Source organism: Schistocerca cancellata, chromosome 2 (assembly GCF_023864275.1).
Source record: "Schistocerca cancellata isolate TAMUIC-IGC-003103 chromosome 2, iqSchCanc2.1, whole genome shotgun sequence".
NCBI classification, from domain to species: Eukaryota; Metazoa; Arthropoda; class Insecta; order Orthoptera; family Acrididae; genus Schistocerca; species Schistocerca cancellata.
In genome coordinates this window covers 636,955,897-636,973,653 of record NC_064627.1, presented here as the reverse complement: position 1 = coordinate 636,973,653, position 17,757 = coordinate 636,955,897, and the positions used below count along the sequence as shown (strand labels likewise).

Sequence of the window (17,757 nt, the reverse complement as noted above, 5' to 3'; positions counted from 1 at the left end):
TGCGTAATAAGCAGTAACAGGCAAACTAGTTTCACGATGAAAACTTCCTGGCAGATTAAAACTGTGTGCCGGACCGAGACTCGAACTCGGGACCTTTGCCATTCGCAGACAAGTGCTCTACCAACTGAGATACCCAAGCATGACTCACGCCCCGTCCTCACAGCTTAAATTCCGCCAGTACCTCGCCTCCTACCTTCCAAACTTCACAGAAGCTCTCCTGCGAAACTTGCAGAACTAGCACTTCTGGAAGAAAGGATGTTGCGGAAACATGGCTTAGCCACAGCCTGGGGGATGTTTCTACACTCCTGGAAATTGAAATAAGAACACCGTGAATTCATTGTCCCAGGAAGGGGAAACTTTATTGACACATTCCTGGGGTCAGATACATCACATGATCACACTGACAGAACCACAGGCACATAGACACAGGCAACAGAGCATGCACAATGTCGGCACTAGTACAGTGTATATCCACCTTTCGCAGCAATGCAGGCTGCTATTCTCCCATGGAGACGATCGTAGAGATGCTGGATGTAGTCCTGTGGAACGGCTTGCCATGCCATTTCCACCTGGCGCCTCAGTTGGACCAGCGTTCGTGCTGGACGTGCAGACCGCGTGAGACGACGCTTCATCCAGTCCCAAACATGCTCAATGGGGGACACATCCGGAGATCTTGCTGGCCAGGGTAGTTGACTTACACCTTCTAGAGCACGTTGGGTGGCACGGGATACATGCGGACGTGCATTGTCCTGTTGGAACAGCAAGTTCCCTTGCCGGTCTAGGAATGGTAGAACGATGGGTTCGATGACAGTTTGGATGTACCGTGCACTATTCAGTGTCCCCTCGACGATCACCAGTGGTGTACGGCCAGTGTAGGAGATCGCTCCCCACACCATGATGCCGGGTGTTGGCCCTGTGTGCCTCGGTCGTATGCAGTCCTGATTGTGGCGCTCACCTGCACGGCGCCAAACACGCATACGACTATCATTGGCACCAAGGCAGAAGCGACTCTCATCGCTGAAGACGACACGTCTCCATTCGTCCCTCCATTCACGCCTGTCGCGACACCACTGGAGGCGGGCTGCACGATGTTGGGGCGTGAGCGGAAGACGGCCTAGCGGTGTGCGGGACCGTAGCCCAGCTTCATGGAGACGGTTGCGAATGGTCCTCGCCGATACCCCAGGAGCAACAGTGTCCCTAATTTGCTGGGAAGTGGCGGTGCGGTCCCCTACGGCACTGCGTAGGATCCTACGGTCTTGGCGTGCATCCGTGCGTCGCTGCGCTCCGGTCCCAGGTCGACGGGCACGTGCACCTTCCGCCGACCACTGGCGACAACATCGATGTACTGTGGAGACCTCACGCCCCACGTGTTGAGCAATTCGGCGGTACGTCCACCCGGCCTCCCGCATGCCCACTATACGCCCTCGCTCAAAGTCCGTCAACTGCACATACGGTTCACGTCCACGCTGTCGCGGCATGCTACCAGTGTTAAAGACTGCGATGGAGCTCCGTATGCCACGGCAAACTGGCTGACACTGACGGCGGCGGTGCACAAATGCTGCGCAGCTAGCGCCATTCGACGGCCAACACCGCGGTTCCTGGTGTGTCCGCTGTGCCGTGCGTGTGATCATTGCTTGTACAGCCCTCTCGCAGTGTCCGGAGCAAGTATGGTGGGTCTGACACACCGGTGTCAATGTGTTCTTTTTTCCATTTCCAGGAGTGTAGAATGAAATTTTCACTTAGGCAAAGGTCCCGAGTTCGAGTATCGGTCCGGCACACAGTTTTAATCTGCCAGGAAGTTTCATATCAGCGCACACTCCGCTGTATAGTGAAAATTTCACTCTAGTTTCACGATGTCGTGGGTCTCCAAGAAAATTATTCTCCGACAATTTAACACGTATCCCATCATTCTTTTCTTCCTTCTTGTCAGTGCTTTCGATAAAGTCCTTTCTTCGCTCATTCTGCGAAGGATGTCATTTCTTATGTCCACTTATTTTTAGCGTTCTGTTTTAAATGTATATTCAAAAATTTCATTTTCCTTCTTTTCCGACTTTCTTGTATTCCATACTTCACTTCCACACATTGCTGTGCCCTAGGCGCGCATTCTCATACATTTATTCCCCAAATTCAAGCAGATGTTTGACGCTAATACTTAGTTTAGCACAATATGCCTGTCCTAATCTGCTTTTTATATCGTCCATGCTTCGTCATGTGTTACGTTGCTTCCAACGTAGCAGTCCTTCAGTTTCGTCTACTTCGTGTTCTAAGTTTTTATGTTAAGTTTATCACTAATCTCATTTCTGCTACTCCTCATTACTTTTGCCTTCCTTCGGTTCACTCTCAGTCCATAGTATGCGCTCATTAGACTGTTAATTCCGTTCAACAAGTCGCTGTTCTTCTGGCACCAGCGAATCATCACTGATATCCTTTCTTCTGGAATTTTAATAGCACTACAAGATTCCTTTTGTTTCCATCATTAGTTTTTGGTTGTATAGGTTGAATAGTAGTGGAGAAATATTGTGTCCCTGCCTTACGCACTTTTTAATCCGAGTACTTCTCTCTAGAGCGTCAATTAATATTGTTCACTCTTTGTTTCTGTACGAACTGTATAGTACCCATCCTTTCCATATAGCTTTCGCTAAAGCATTGTTTTTTTCTTTTTTTAGGACTTCGAACGTCTTGCATCATTTTGCGTTGCCTAACGTTTGCTCTACTCTACTCTGGATCGGCAAATCCTATGAATCTTGCCTCCATTTAGCGCAACGCTAGAATTGCATCTGTTGTGCATTTGCCTTTCCGAAGGCTAAACTGTTTGTTAGTTACTCTCCCTCCGAACAAGACTTGGAGGGCCCAACGGTACCGACCGGTCGCCGTATCATTCTCAGCCCACAGATGTCATTGGATACAGATATGGAGGGGCATGTGGTCAGCACACCGCTCTCCCGGCCGTATGTCAGTTTATGAGACCGGAGCCGCTACTTTCTTAATCAAGTAGCTCCTCAGTTTGCCTCACAAGGGCTGAGTGCACCCCGCTTGGCAACAGCGCTCGGCAGACCGGATGGTCACCCATCCAAGTGCTAGCCCAGCCCGACAGCACTTAACTTCGGTGATCTGACGGGAACCGGTATTACCACTGCGACAAGGCCGTTGTCGTTTGTTAGTTCACAGCACCTCAATTTTATTTTTCATTCTTCTCCATGTAGTCCAAAAGGATTCAGGTTATGTCAAAGAAGTTAAGGGGAAGCAGGCTCATTTCTACATCTACATCAGCATCTACATCCATACTCCGCAAGCCACCTGACGGTGTGTGGCGGAGGGTACTTTGTGTACCTCTATCTGTTCTCCCTCCTATTCCAGTCTCGTATTGTTCGTGGAAAGAAGGATTGTCGGTATGCCTCTGTGTGGGCTCTAATCTCTCTGATTTTATCCTCATGGTCTCTTCGCGAGATATACGTATGAGCGAGCAATATACTGCTTGACTCCTCGGTGAAGGTATGTTCTCGAAACTTCAACAAAAGCCCGTACCGAGCTACTGAGCGTCTCTCCTGCAGAGTCTTCAACTGGAGTTTATTTACCATTTCCGTAACGCTTTCGCGATTACTAAATGATCCTGTAACGAAGCGCGCTGCTCTCCGTTGGATCTTCTCTATCTCTTCTATCAACCCTATCTGGTACGGATCCTACACTGCTGAGCAGTATTCAAGCAGCGGGCGAACAAGCGTACTGTAACCTACTTCCTTTGTTTTCGGACTGCGTTTCCTTAGGAGTCTTCCAATGAATCATAGTCTGGCATCTGCTTTACCGACGATCAACTTTATATGATCATTCCATTTTAAATCACTGCTAATGCGTACTACCAGATAATTTATGGAATTAAGTGCTTCAAGTTGCTGACCTGCTATATTGTAGCTAAATGATAAGGGGTCTTTCTTTCTATATATTCGCAGCACATTACACTTGTCTACATTGAGATTCAATTGCCATTCCCTGCACCATTCGTCAATTCGCTGCAGATCCTCCTGCATTTTGTATGATAATTAAATAGTTGAGAGAGTGTCACTGATATGATTATCGGTTTGGTGTAGCAATCACAGTCCACGTCTACGGGACTTTTTTTTTGCCTGTTTTTTGCTCCATACTACCACATCTCAAAATGTGGGAAGCATAGAGCTTTCAGGTGTTTATCACAGTAGGGAAAATGAACAAGCGCTCATAGCTCTTAAGGTATTCATTTTAGACTTCATATTTAACGGACTTTTGTTATGATGGTCCATACGACCGCTTTTGAAAGTCCTTCGCCGGCCGGAGTGGCCGAGCGGTTAAAGGCGCTACAGTCTGGAACCGGACGACCGCTACGGTCGCAGGTTCGAATCCTGCCTCGGGCATGGATGTGTGTGATGTCTTTAGGTTAGTTAGGTTTAAGTAGTTCTAAGTTCTAGGGGACTTATGACCACAGCAGTTGGTCCCATAGTGCTCAGAGCCATTTGAACCATTTTTGAAAGTCCTTCGGTGGAATCCTGGTTCACCTAGTATTTTGTTGACTGTCAACTATATACGGAGAAATGACCATCGTCATGAGCGAAACAGAGCCCTCACGGAAACATTTAAGTGCTATTCGAGAGTGTAATGGTAGGGAAATAGTATGACAGTGAATCTACTGACCCTTCAGCAAACATTTAAGTGTGAATTGCAAAGTAGTCATGTAGCTGTAGATGTCAGCAAGTTAAACGCACGAGTTGCTAAGCGGATTGTGCGACACTTTCCGCTTTAGCTTCCGCTGGATATAAAGCCGAAGCGGAACTGACAGAGCAGCGGCTGAAAAGCTTGCGTCGGTCCCTGCTGCGCCACCGGCGGCGGCCTTGTGCCTGCCTGACTCGTAGGCGTGGCGTAGCCCAGCTCTGCAGTTATGCAACCCGCGCGACGCACAGTGCCCACCAGCGGCCGCCGACATTTCGGCCGGCAGTCGAGCGTTTATTGTGGCACGAGGCGGAAGAAGCGGCAGCAGATACACTCTTCCAGCGAGCACGCAGACTCAGCTTGGTCGACGCCCGCAGCAACATGTCGTCCGCTTACGGTAAACAACGCGCTGTGGCCGCTTCCTCTAAAACTGCTTTCTCTCTTAAACATCTGAAACTCATTTTTCAGTCTTGACTGTCCGTGGCTGTCACGAAAATGTCACTTTACATTTATTGTCACAACCTGTCACATAATATGCTTCTTCATTCTGTCTTCATTTTTGCCCACTCAAGAAGCGCTTCCGAACTCTATCGTTGGCTTGATAGTTGTCTGCCTTCTAATCCTCCCAAAATCTCTGCAGTTTCAGTAGTTTTCTTTTTTCGTTCTTCTGACACTTTCTTTTCCTTTTTTTAAGCCTCTCTGTGAATGCATGCTTCACATGATGTTAAGAAGAATTGCACTGACACCTGGTAAATTTTTTTTACCGATAAAATCAGATTTCGCACCAAAAAGTATCATCATCAGGTGCTACGGTTTCAAAAGGTCATACGTATACCCATCGCTGCTAGTCAAGTTATATTATTCAATGAATATTGTCTACATTACATTGCTGTTGCGTTTATCATGTCATTATAGACCCTTGTTTTAAAATTGCTCTGCCTTGGTGTGATGGCTGGGCAACCCGATGTTGGGAAGAGTACAACTGGCCAGCATAGGCGACTTCACTGGATTACATCTTTGTCACTCTTCGTTTGCCAATATAATGTATAATATATCTTGACTAGGAGCGTGGGTATACCTATGACGTTTTAAAACTGCACCAGATGACGCGAGTCAAGGCCGCGAAACCGTTGTGTATTTACCACCTGTCAGCGACATTCTTCTTAATATCAAGCGTCACAACAGCAGCAGACGCACAGAACATAAAGTACTTTGTATATTGTATTTCCTTCTGTGTTGTTCATGTGAACGTTATAACCAGCTGAATTTATTTCAGTTAGTGATGGTGAATAGTCTTCTGGCGAGTCTATTACTGTTCGTTCCACAAACATAACCACTGAATTTCAAGCCTTTCTTGAGTATTGTCTTAGTGATCTGTCTGCATGCAGAAACCTGATGTTCTCCTCTTCTTCATATCACATTATTAATTCAATTTTTTAAAGATTTTTATGTGTGAATCAGAACGCATCATCTGGTGCTTTACTTGTTTACCTTAAACTGAAACATAGTTACAAGCTATATGATACAATAAAATCCATCCTAGCTTGAGCTTTTATATATACCACACAGTCGCAGATCGCAAATAGTTGCATAGGAAACTGTTGTGGTATTTGAAAAATTCCATAACACTGGATCGGTGTCACCTTTGCAGCGACTGTGTCACCCTCATCTATCTTCATCTACTGAATCTGTCTGTGTGCTGTTTCTCCAGTCTTTCCTTGTTTAGCAGTAAATGGGTAGAGTCTACCAATGCTGCAAGTACACTGTAACGACAGTGAAGTCATATTACACAGCAAAGTATTTAAATGTAAACAAAAACACAAAGTGCTACTCGTAAGTCACGAGAAAGCAGCATCTCGTGTTGCATGTCTGCTTGTGACGTAAACAGTACCCATTTATTAGAATCACTTTCTCTCTCTTCATAGGCTTATACGGTAGGTACCCAATGGCATCTGAGAAGCATGGTCATGCTAAAACAAGAACTGTTTGATACACATGAGCTGTACTAGCTAATCCTACGAAAACAGCGTAAATGATGCTAATAAGTGCATGTTGTGTTACGACATAACGGCACAGTATGATAAAAAGTGCATCCATAAAACGTGAAGCTCTCGTTCCACCTGGTATGAGGCGAATGCCGAACAGGCTGCTACTATGGGTCAATATGGGACAGGTCTCGCAGTGCTATACCCAAGAAAGCAATAAAAAGAAACATTTGAATTAATATTGTTCTGTTACATGTTTGCAGTCGTTATACGTCTTCTACATGTTCATTACGTTTATTCGCAAACAGATCGTCGGAACTACTGCATCTATCTTAATATCGGTTTCAGAATTAGGCTTTCAGTAACCAGCGTCATGCCAGACTGCCATCGTCGTTGCCTTTGAGTCAGTTCACCAGATCTAACAGGATCTACAATTTCATTGAATACTGCTGGAATGCTGAAGTGCCTCGTGGCCTCAAATAATTCGCAACCGACTGAATTTTTTTGTGTACGTCTTAGTCTGACGATGGACATCTGCAACAAGGACTGAAACGCTGGACTGCACTACATGAAATTGTCTCACGTGTTGTAAGCAGTGCTTATTCACAACGAGATTAAATAAACCCTAATGGCAAAATGTGCGAAAATAAGAACCAATCCTTCGTGCGACATTCTGGTATATTTTTATGACGAATATTTTTAAGCCTTTATTTTTTAAAATATGGCACTTACTACTATAGCTTTATATTTTCTTCAGAACAGCACTGAACACAAAACGCTGCAGAATGTTATCACACTTACTTTTGTACAACATTTAAAATAGCTTCATCCAGTTTTGTTTATCGACCAATCTTCATCTCATCGTTCAAATTTTGTGAAGAAGTATGTATGCATTGCGTTGTAGGTGTTGCAGCTTTGATAATATGGCGTATTCTACTTAAATAACAGTGTTCGTTGGCTGTTGACTCGTTTTTGTATCACAAATATCCCATCTGGTACAACGCGTTAATTTCGCATTCAGCAGTATAAAACGCACGGAAACTAGTATGAAACAAATTAATGGATCATTTCCACCAAGAATGAACGCTGTTTTGATAATTTAGAAAGATTCGATTTCACTGATTATTTATTTGGCGTTCAGAAGAAAAGTGTCGCTTGATACTGAGGTCGTTGGGTTTCATCCTTGACTCTTGTCGGCTTGAGATGCATGGTGGAACCAATTTGTGGCTTGCGAGCATCCGAAGCTGTTCAATGGTTCAAATGGCTCTGAGCACTATGGGACTTAACATCTGAGGTCATCAGTCCCCTAGAACTTAGAACTAATTAAACCTAACTAACCTAAGGACTTCACACACATCCATGCCCGAGGTAGGATTCGAATCTGCGACCGTAGCGCTCGCGCGGTTCCAGACTGAAGGAGCTAGAACCGTTCGGCCACACCGGCCGGCGCTGTTCAATGTATAAATGTGTAAAGTAGAAGTACAAAAAAAAAATCACCACATGTTATGGTAATAGTAGCACATATTAGGAATCATTTCATGTAGAAACTGAAACAATAATACACTTCAAAACGACCCATTCACAAGTAATACCACTGACACTCTTGATACTGCGAAAGAAGAGTCTTATGTTTTCTGCTCACCTCGTAGTAATGGAACCAGCTATGACGCATTCACTATGAACCAAACACTAACAATCGACTCCAGTGTGCAAATTTCGTTGAAACTGAAATGCTCCAGGTGCATCTGAGAAGAATCAACTTATTGTCGGGAAAATGTAGTTCCACCAGAGATCATTTTGGACTACAGAGATCACTTTGGTTTGCGTAGAGGTAGGGAGAGTGTTGCTGCTTTCTCTGTGTGAGTGAAAGCGGAAGTCTTTGGAAAATAAACGATGGCCGTGCGTGGACTTAGGAACAGCAATTAAAATGCTAATAGCAAGCGAAGATACTTTAGCTGTTGCTGAAACAGGACTCTGGAGTCCGCATAACAAATGGCATCACTGAAGTTCATAGAAGACAAATAAGAAATAAGTTAACACATGTACATTTGCGGGAAGAATAAAAGAATCTGTAATTATGGATTGGAAATGTGTGTTATTGGTGGACTTTGTACGGCCTGCCACATCAATAACATCTGCATTGTAGGAAACTGAGACGTACCATTCAGAACGATAGCAGTGGAAAACTGATAACACTGAGAAAACTGAGTACACGCTTACATGCTCCTCCGCTCTGTCCAGACGACTCAGAATTTCGACACCTCTTCCTCCACCTTAAGAAACAGTGTGCTTCTCACCGTTTTGAACATTTGGTGTCCGATATTCCAAGTACCGTGTTTTACGCAGAGGCCTGAATGAAGGTTTTTCTATGGTAGTGGAAGCTCCTGGAAAATGGTGACTACGAGGCAAACTGAATGCCTGTAGATCGCACAGGAAACTTATCTCCAATGTTTTTCATCTGTTGCTAGCCAAGCGGCAGCACTCTTTCCGACGTGACTCGCGCAACTAAATTAGTGACGCACTTTTGTGATTTTTTTCTACTCTTCTCTGTCGAAATGAGAACGGTGTTGCTCATGTTACTTGGAGCATACTGCCGGCCGTCTAGAGAGACAGCAGAGGAACCGGAAGTTAACGTCCAGCTACATGAGAAAGAACAGCAGCGGGCCATTTATCACGACTACATTAGCGCACTGCACCCCACCCCTTCCCACTCTGCAAGCTAAATGACTCATGCCGAGTGCCTGATGAATGGTAGAACAGCGAGCACAGCGCTAGACTCGGTTGGCCGAGCTCGCTACGAAAACAAAATATTGACCCCTCAGTATCTGTGCCCATACACGTATACTTCTAGTACGGTATCTACAAGATTGTAGTGTAGCAAAGAATAACACATACAATGGTATTCAACATGCGCAAATGAACCAGCATATTTCTAAACTAGCAGGGTTACAGTCAGCCCCAAAATAGGCCAAAACTATACTGTTCTGAACTTGTAAGGCAGAATCGGGGTACTATTGTAGTAATGGCTGTACCAGCGAGAGGATGCAATGTGTCAAATTGAAATGTTGTAGGATCTCTGGTGTTGTCAACACAAGTGAACGATTAATCAGTCAGCAGTGCTTTTGTTCACAGGAAAATATTATCGAAGGGTAGTTATTACAAAAGTTAAATTGCTTTAGGCAGTACATTTAGTGCACAAAATATAATCTATTTTTCTATGTGGATAAGTGCTAGATATGCCCTTAAGAGAAAAAGATCCAGATAATGTGCTATTTTAAGATTATACGTAGGTATCTGAAACTTGTGGCATAGTTTACTTTCTACAGGTAATATTTCGAAGTAATTTCAAAGGGGAAGAGCACATGAAATCAGTAGCAGCGAAGATAAATGGAAGACGAAGCCCTAATTAAACTGAGAGGATTCTCAGAGCAGTGCATTTGTAAACGAAACCGCGTACAAGATGATAGTGCGAACAATTCTAGAGTAGCGCTCCTGCGTTTGAATCTCTGTCGAGTAGACTTGACAATAAGCATCGAATGAATTGAGAGACGCGCAAAATTAGACTTCCAAAATTACATAATCATATCGGTAGACTGAAGGAGACTGCATCCTTACACGTCCTTGGCGTGTAACGAGTGAAACCCACTTTTCTGGCTCGAAATGAGCTCGCCCTGGTTGATAACTTACCCTTTAGGAGTGAAAGAGATAACTTAATGTGATGTGCTACACAAGTAAGAGCCAGTCACGCATTACGCAACTAATCACCAAGTAAAAATGGTTATTTTACAAAGCTGTTTGTAGTGGCCTCGATATTGACTGATGCAATTAAATTGCTTCACATTAGTTTTTCCGTAGAAATGCGAAATAATGAAAGCTTGCAAAAAATAGTACGGTGTTGGGAAATACTGAGGTCTAGAATGACACGCGCGTAGTCACGTTTGTGACAAAATGCACACAAATCCTTGTTTCAAACTAAAGCGAATAGTAAATTTCTAAACAAACAATATTTCTAAACTAAAATGTGTGAAAAATTTTTTTCCTACTATTACGAGTATATAGTTAAAGAAAAGAGAACAGGTCATAAAATGCGCGGAATCCGTAACACCATAGCTTTTTCTTACTTTTGTCATAGCTTAGACAAGTACAGAACTGAAAGTTTGTGCAGTTCAGTGCTATATGCTAGACTTGATAATTCACAATAAAGGCTACGCTCTATGAAGGAAGATATCTGATAGAGGAAGCTAATGCGTAGTTAGGGGTCGGTGTTCTGTAGTCAACCAAATGAAAGGTCGAACCACATGATTCTAAAAGCTCATAAACGACAACGTGTTTCGCGATAGACCCTCTCATGAGATAAATTAGGAGCTTATAAACAAATGGTACATTTCGGGATATCACTATTGGCAGAGCACCTGAAGAGGAAGAATGGAAAGTATTACGTAATACGCTCATTAGTCAAAGCGCTGCACAATATACTGTGCAACACACACACACACACACACACGAGGTTAAATGTGGCTTACGTATTGATTATGACGATTTTATCGTTCAAACAAAGGCGGTCCGGTCACATTTATATTCGTATTAAGAACACTACTTAGTGTACTTCAGAGATGTTGCAAGAAATAGCAGAAATAAAATCTATTAATTTAAACATTTGTGTTTCTGTAGCGTTATAGAAATTTCGGAGCAACTAACGACCAAAGTCTAATGAAAACAAGGAGTCGGATGCCAAAACTCAGATCCTATGAAGCCATGAGGAAACGTTTTAAACTGTCACTAGTTATTGAGAATTGTATCAGCCGAATTGGGCTAGCCAGTATGGGCGGGGAGTGTTGGGAAGCAACAAATTAAAGATAATGTTAGCAGCCATCGTTAAAACCCATTTGTCTCAGCGTAGTGTGTTGCATTCTCTAGCAGAAGCTAGTGACATTTTTCGAGTCGCTGATTGTTGTGGCACTTGATGACTAGGGAGGCTCTGCCCTCTACATTCCATACTGATAAATCATGCGTACTGATTGTCGCCATGCTTCGAAAAACAAGTGTACCAGACGTTTGAGCGTACTCGCACGACAGTTTACCATATAGTACGTCCATAGTGACCCATGGTCTACGAGTAGCGTCTTGACAAGTAATCCTTCGTCCTTGGATTGAATCCGGCCATTGCTTAAATTCTGAATAATAATCTCAGCAATGGCGGCCGAAGATTCCTGTATAAGGAGTCACCGTCGTTGGGCCAACGACCTTTTCAAAGCGAGTGGATGAGCGACGAGGGTACAGAGCAACGTCTTGTTCTTGAGTTTGGAGACTACCCCATAACGGTCGAAGAATCAGCAATGGTTCTGAGGATGCATTAAAGACATACAATGTGTACCTGCAGGTCATATGGTCTGTAATTGAAAAAGTGGCACTATGATCTCTCCATTGGCAATAGATGCCTGATTAGTCCCTCACTTGAATCTCCGGGAGGGGACTGCCAAGGCGGAGCTAATCTTAATAAGAAAATTGGACAGCTAACGAAAGGACGCCATAGTACGAGTCGAAGCGTGGAATATCAGAAGTTTGAACTTCGTAGAGAAGCTGAAAAATGTAAAGAGACATGCAGAGTCTCAATCTATCTATAGTTCAATTAAATGAAATGGAAAAGATTTCTGGTCGTTCGAATATAGGATAATATCAGCAGCAGAAATTGGTTTAGAAGGAGTAGGATTCGTTATGAATTGAAAAGTTGGGCAGAGAGTGAGTTACTGCAAGCAAGTCAGATATATGGTTGTTCTCATCCCACTGAACAACAAACCAACGTCACCAACAACAACGGTTCAGCTACGCATGCCGACGTCACAAGAACGAGATGAAGAGAGAGAGGAAGTATATGACGATATTTAAAGTGTAATTCAGTGTGTAAAATAAGATGTAATTTAATAATCATGGGGTGCTGGAAAGTGTCAGTAGTGGAAAGAATAGGAGAATGAATGAAGGGCGAGAATCGGATTGGTAATAGGAATGAGAGAGGAGAAATTTTAATTTCTGCAATAAATTACAGCTAATAATAGCGAACGCACTGTTGAAAAATCACAAAATAAGCAAGTGTACTTCGAAAAGGCCTGGAGATACAGAAAATTCCACCTGGAATACATCCTGGTCAGGAAAATATTTCGAAATAAGGTACTCGACAGTAAGGCATTTCGAGAAGCAGATATAGGCTCAGATCAAAATTTAGTAATGATGAAGAATGGAATGAACTTTGAGAGATTCATACGAAAATATTAATGTGGAAAAAATTGGATAAGAAGTACTGAATAATTATGGCATCGGTTTAAAGTTCTCTAAGGCTATAGAGACTGTAGTATCAAATACCGCAGTGAGCAGATCAGTTGAAGAGTAATGGACATCTCTGAAACGGACAACCACAGAAGATGGACAGAAAAATGTAGGAACAAGGAAGGTAACTGCAAAGAAGAATCCTTCAATTGATAGGCTAAAGAAAAAAGTACAAAAATGCTCAGGGAAGTTCAGCAATACAGGAACATAAGTCACTGAGGGGTAAAATAATAGCAAAAGCGAAATGGCTGCAGGAAAAATTGGAAGAAATCGAAAACGAAAAAGTCTTAGGAAGAACTGACTCAGCAATAGAAAAGTCAGAAAAACCTTCGGTTCTATTGGAAGCAAGACAGGCAACATTAAGAGTGCAATGGGAATTCTGCTGTTACACGTAGAGGAGATAGCATATAGTTCGAAAGAGTACGTTGAAGGCGTCAACAAGGGTGAGGAATTGTGCAATGATGTGATTGAGGATGAAATGGGAATCGACAGAGCTTAACAGAGCTTTGGAAGACTCGCGATTAAATAATGGAGATGGGATAGACAATATCTCTTTAGAATTTCTGCACTCATTGGGGAATATCGCAACGAAGCGACTGTTGCAGTTGGTGTGTAGCATCTATGAGTCTGGAGACAGCGCATTAGATTATCGGAAAAGTGCGAGAACTATCGCAGAATCAGCTTGTAATCTCATGTATCCCAACTGCTGACTGGAATAATATATATGTGGAAGATTGAAAAAGGAAACTTCGGATCTGTTGGATAATGACAAGTCTGTATTTAAGAAAGGTAAATGTACCAAGGCAACGCTGCCGTGTACATGATAATGAAAGTAAGACTTAGGAAAAATCAAGACACATTCATAGGATTTTCGACCTGGAAAAAGCGTTCGTTAATGTAAAATGGTGCAAGATGTTCGAAATTCTTAGCAAAATAGGAGTAAGCCATAGGGAATGACGGATAATATACAGTATGCGCCAGAACCAAGAGTAAGCTATAGAAATGGGGACCAACAACGAAGTGCAAAGATTACAATGGGTGTGAATGGAATGAGAGTTCTGATGAGTACAGAATATGGATTTAGAGTGAAGCGAAGGAAGACGAAAGTAATTAGAAATAGCAGAAATGAGAACAGCGAGAAACTTATCAATTGGCGGTCATAAAATAGATGAAGTTAAGGAATTCTGCTATCTAGTCAGCAAAGTAACCAATGACGGAGGGAGCAACGAGGACATAAAAAACGGTCTAGCCCTGACAAAAAGCGTTCCTGGCCAGGGGAAGTCTACTAGTATCAAACATAGACCTTAATTAGAGGAAGAGATTTCTAAGAAAGTACGTTCGGAGCACAGTATTGTATGGTAATAAAACATGGACTGTCGGAAAACCGGAACAGAAGAGAATTGAAGCATTTGAGATGGTGTGCTACAGACGAATGTTGAAAATTAGGTGGACTGATATGATAAGGAATGAGGGGGGGTCCTCTGTAGAACTGGCGAGGAAAGGCATTTATATAAAAAACTGACAAGAGAAGGGACAGGATGATAGGAGGTCAGTTAAGACATCAGGGAATAACTTACATGCTACTAGAGGGAACTGTCAGGGTAAAAACTGTAGAGGAAGACAGAGTTGGGATACATCCAGCAAACAATTGAGGATGTAAGGTGCAAGTGCTACTCTGAGATGAAGAGGTTGGCATAGGAGAAGAATTCGTGACAGGCCGCATAAACCACTCAGAAGACTGATAACAAACAAAACAAACACACATTCGATAGCGTGACGTCGACGAGGAGAGTGAATTACATTTGGAGCAACTCGAACATCATAGTGTGGACATCCGCGGCATGCACCTCTGGTGTTAATGAATGATCCAGGACTCATAAAGATCACTATTCAAGTAACTCTGCTGCCGTTGCCACAACGTCTGGAAGATGTGCTCTTCCGTTTTACCCAGTACGCTCTCAAGGATTTTGTCCACTTCCATAGCCACCGCCACTACCACACTCCTCCCCTAGTTATCATGTAATCGACAGTCGCATCAGGGGCGACTTGCAGGTATTGGAGTCATCTTTGCGACAACGCAGCGCCACCTACCACCTGCCTCTTCCACTGTGTGCGTATGTCTGTGCCTTAAGTGTACATAAAATGGCTCTGAGTACTATGGGACTCAACATCTTAGGTCATAAGTCCCCTAGAACTTAGAACTACTTAAACCTAACTAACCTAAGGACATCACACACACCCATGCCCGAGGCAGGATTCGAACCTGCGACCGTAGCAGTCCCGCGGTACCGGACTGCAGCGCCAGAACCTCACGGCCACCGCGGCCGGCTTAAGTGTACATAAACTATGCTGGAATGTACCCCCGTCTTACACTGACTCGGAAGTAGTGTACACTGTACAGTGTGTAGATAAAACTTGGTTCAGGGATGAATGCTCTAGGCTCCACGTTAATAACGAAAACTGAGCAGACGAAAGTACACGTTATTGAAAGTAAGAAGTCCCAGCAGACGTTAGTCAACACATGGGCTAGTTCTGAAGTAGCTGTGGGTGTATGATTGCGAGACGCCACTGATTTCAGCAAGTAATATTGTTCTAGGTAGTATAAATGTAATGAAATGTAAGCGTTCCCATGAAGTCCCCATCTACGAGTAATTGGGCTAAATTTCACCAATATCCTACGCTAGTAAGAAACAGTATTTCAACACGCTACAATTTATTGTACACTCGGACCTATTAAAGGACGTGTTCCAAGTGTGGTTCATCCATTTGGATGCATCGCAGCATTCGTCCCTTCACTGAGTTTTTAATCATTCCAAATACCTCCCGGATCACCTCGCAAATCTGAACAGGACTACACAATTTGTTACTCAGATTCTCCAGCCCTATCGCTGGGAGTACTGTACGCACCACTTTTGATATGACGCCTGACAGAAGAATGCAAAAGAGTGAGATCGGGTGATACTGGAGGCCAAGGTACAGCCGCTTGGGGACTTATCCACCTTGGACCACATTGATGCTATGGACGTTATCCTGCATTAGATCTATATCATCGCTCTGCAAACCACCTTAAGGTCGGTGATGGTGCATACTTGACGTACGACTATCACTTACCCCTTTCCTGTTCCAGTCGTAAATGGTTCGCGGGAAGAACGACTGTTAGTAAGATTCTTTGTGAGAAGAAAAATCTACCGTTCCTTCATCGTGCGTCTAACGTGTTGCCCAATCACTGGCCGTAGCTGAAATCCGAGCCCAATAACATTTTGACCTAATCGAAAAGATTACATGTCAAAGAAATCTATACTAACTACGGAAATATCTCCTTCCAAAGTCAATGGCAGCTCTTAGCCACATGTTCGCGGTTACCTCTCAAACGGCTCGTTTAAGAGTCCATGTTTACTTAAGGGTTTTGGCTCTGTTGTATACTTGCATCCGTGTCAGTTTTCGCTGTTAAGTACAGGATTGGACAATAATACGGAAACACAGGAAGAAATGCATACTTGAACACAAATACAGATGTTAGCAAAGTCTGACGTTTGAGCTGTTGGTATTTGACCGCGAACGATATTTACGTAACGTCCTCAACACATTTCAGGTGTGAGTCGAGGTCAGAATAGTGTTCTGTATAGTTGTGACTGCATCTTGTCGGAGGCAAGTGAAATCGAATGGAGGAAAATTGTTGGTTCTCGTATGGTGGGTGTTTCCGTAACCAAGGGCACTGAAGTGGTTACTGTTTCAAAGGGCATCGCATCAAAGATTCATACCGAAAAAGAAAAGTGGAATAACTTCATCCGATAAGTCACAACGCGGATGAAAGTGTGTATTGAGTGATCGCGACAAACGGCCATTGAAGAGGATTGAGACGAAAAATAATAGCACTAAAACTTCAAAAGCAGCTGCAGAAACTGAATGTAGCACTCACGAACTCAGTCAGCACCAAAAAAAGAAGGGATATCCATAAGCAGAAAATTACAGGGCGAGCTGGAATTCCAAAGCCATACGTCAGTGATGGAACTCTCCATAACAGGAAAATGTTGTGCCGAAGCCATAAAACGTGAAATGTGCAGCAATGGAAGAAAGTCATTTAGTCTGAAGAGTTTCGTTTCACACTATTCGCAACTTCTGGCCGAGTTCATGTGCAAAGAGAGAAACATGGCGCGGATTTGGTTGATGATTTGGGCAGCCACATCGTGATACTCCATGGGCCGCAGGAGTACTCTACAATGTCGTCTTGCTGCCAACTATTATGTGACCATTTTGGCTGATCAGGTCCATCCCGCGGTACAGTATTTGTTTCACAGTAGAGTAACTGTGCTCCAAAAGGACAGGGCCCCTGTTGGCAAAGCTCGCATCGTCCAGAACTGGTTTTGTGAGCACAAGGATGCACTGACGCATTTCTAGTGGCCAGCACAGTCACCAGATCTCATTATTACTGAACCTTTGTGGTCTACTTTGAAGACAAGTGTGCGAGATTGCTATCCACCTCCATCATCGCTTCCTAAAATTTCCACTATTTTGCAGGAATAATGGCATAAGATTCCCTTGAAAACCCTATTCATCCATTCGAGGACGACTGGAGCAGTTTAGAATACCAATGGGTTTCGTACTTTTTATTAGGAATGGTAATGAAAGTTCCAGGCAGATTAAAACTGTGTGCCGGACCGAGACTCGAAGTCGGGACCTTTGCATTTCGCGGGCAAGTGTGGCAGAATTGAAGCTGTGATGACGGGTCGTGAGTCGTGCTTGGGTAGAGCGCTTTCTCGCGAAAGGCAAACGT

At 43.6% G+C, this 17,757-nt stretch overlaps 1 protein-coding gene and 1 pseudogene across 2 annotated transcripts in view; one reads left to right on the top strand and one right to left on the bottom strand.

The window, feature by feature from the left end:
• The window catches only part of LOC126162306 (neuromodulin), a 942,653-nt gene that overhangs the window by 214,621 nt on the left and 710,275 nt on the right, over window positions 1–17,757 (top strand). The window contains exon 1 of one of the 2 annotated variants that reach the window (XM_049918729.1): window positions 4,928–5,074. The exons of the other annotated variant lie outside the window; for it this stretch is intronic. Within the exon in view, the coding sequence (XP_049774686.1) occupies window positions 5,059–5,074 (16 nt within the window). The 5' untranslated portion in view covers window positions 4,928–5,058. Of the gene's footprint in view, window positions 1–4,927; window positions 5,075–17,757 lie in introns of those variants that run through there. 2 annotated transcript variants of the gene reach the window in all.
• On the bottom strand, window positions 3,035–3,152 carry LOC126163639 (5S ribosomal RNA; annotated as a pseudogene).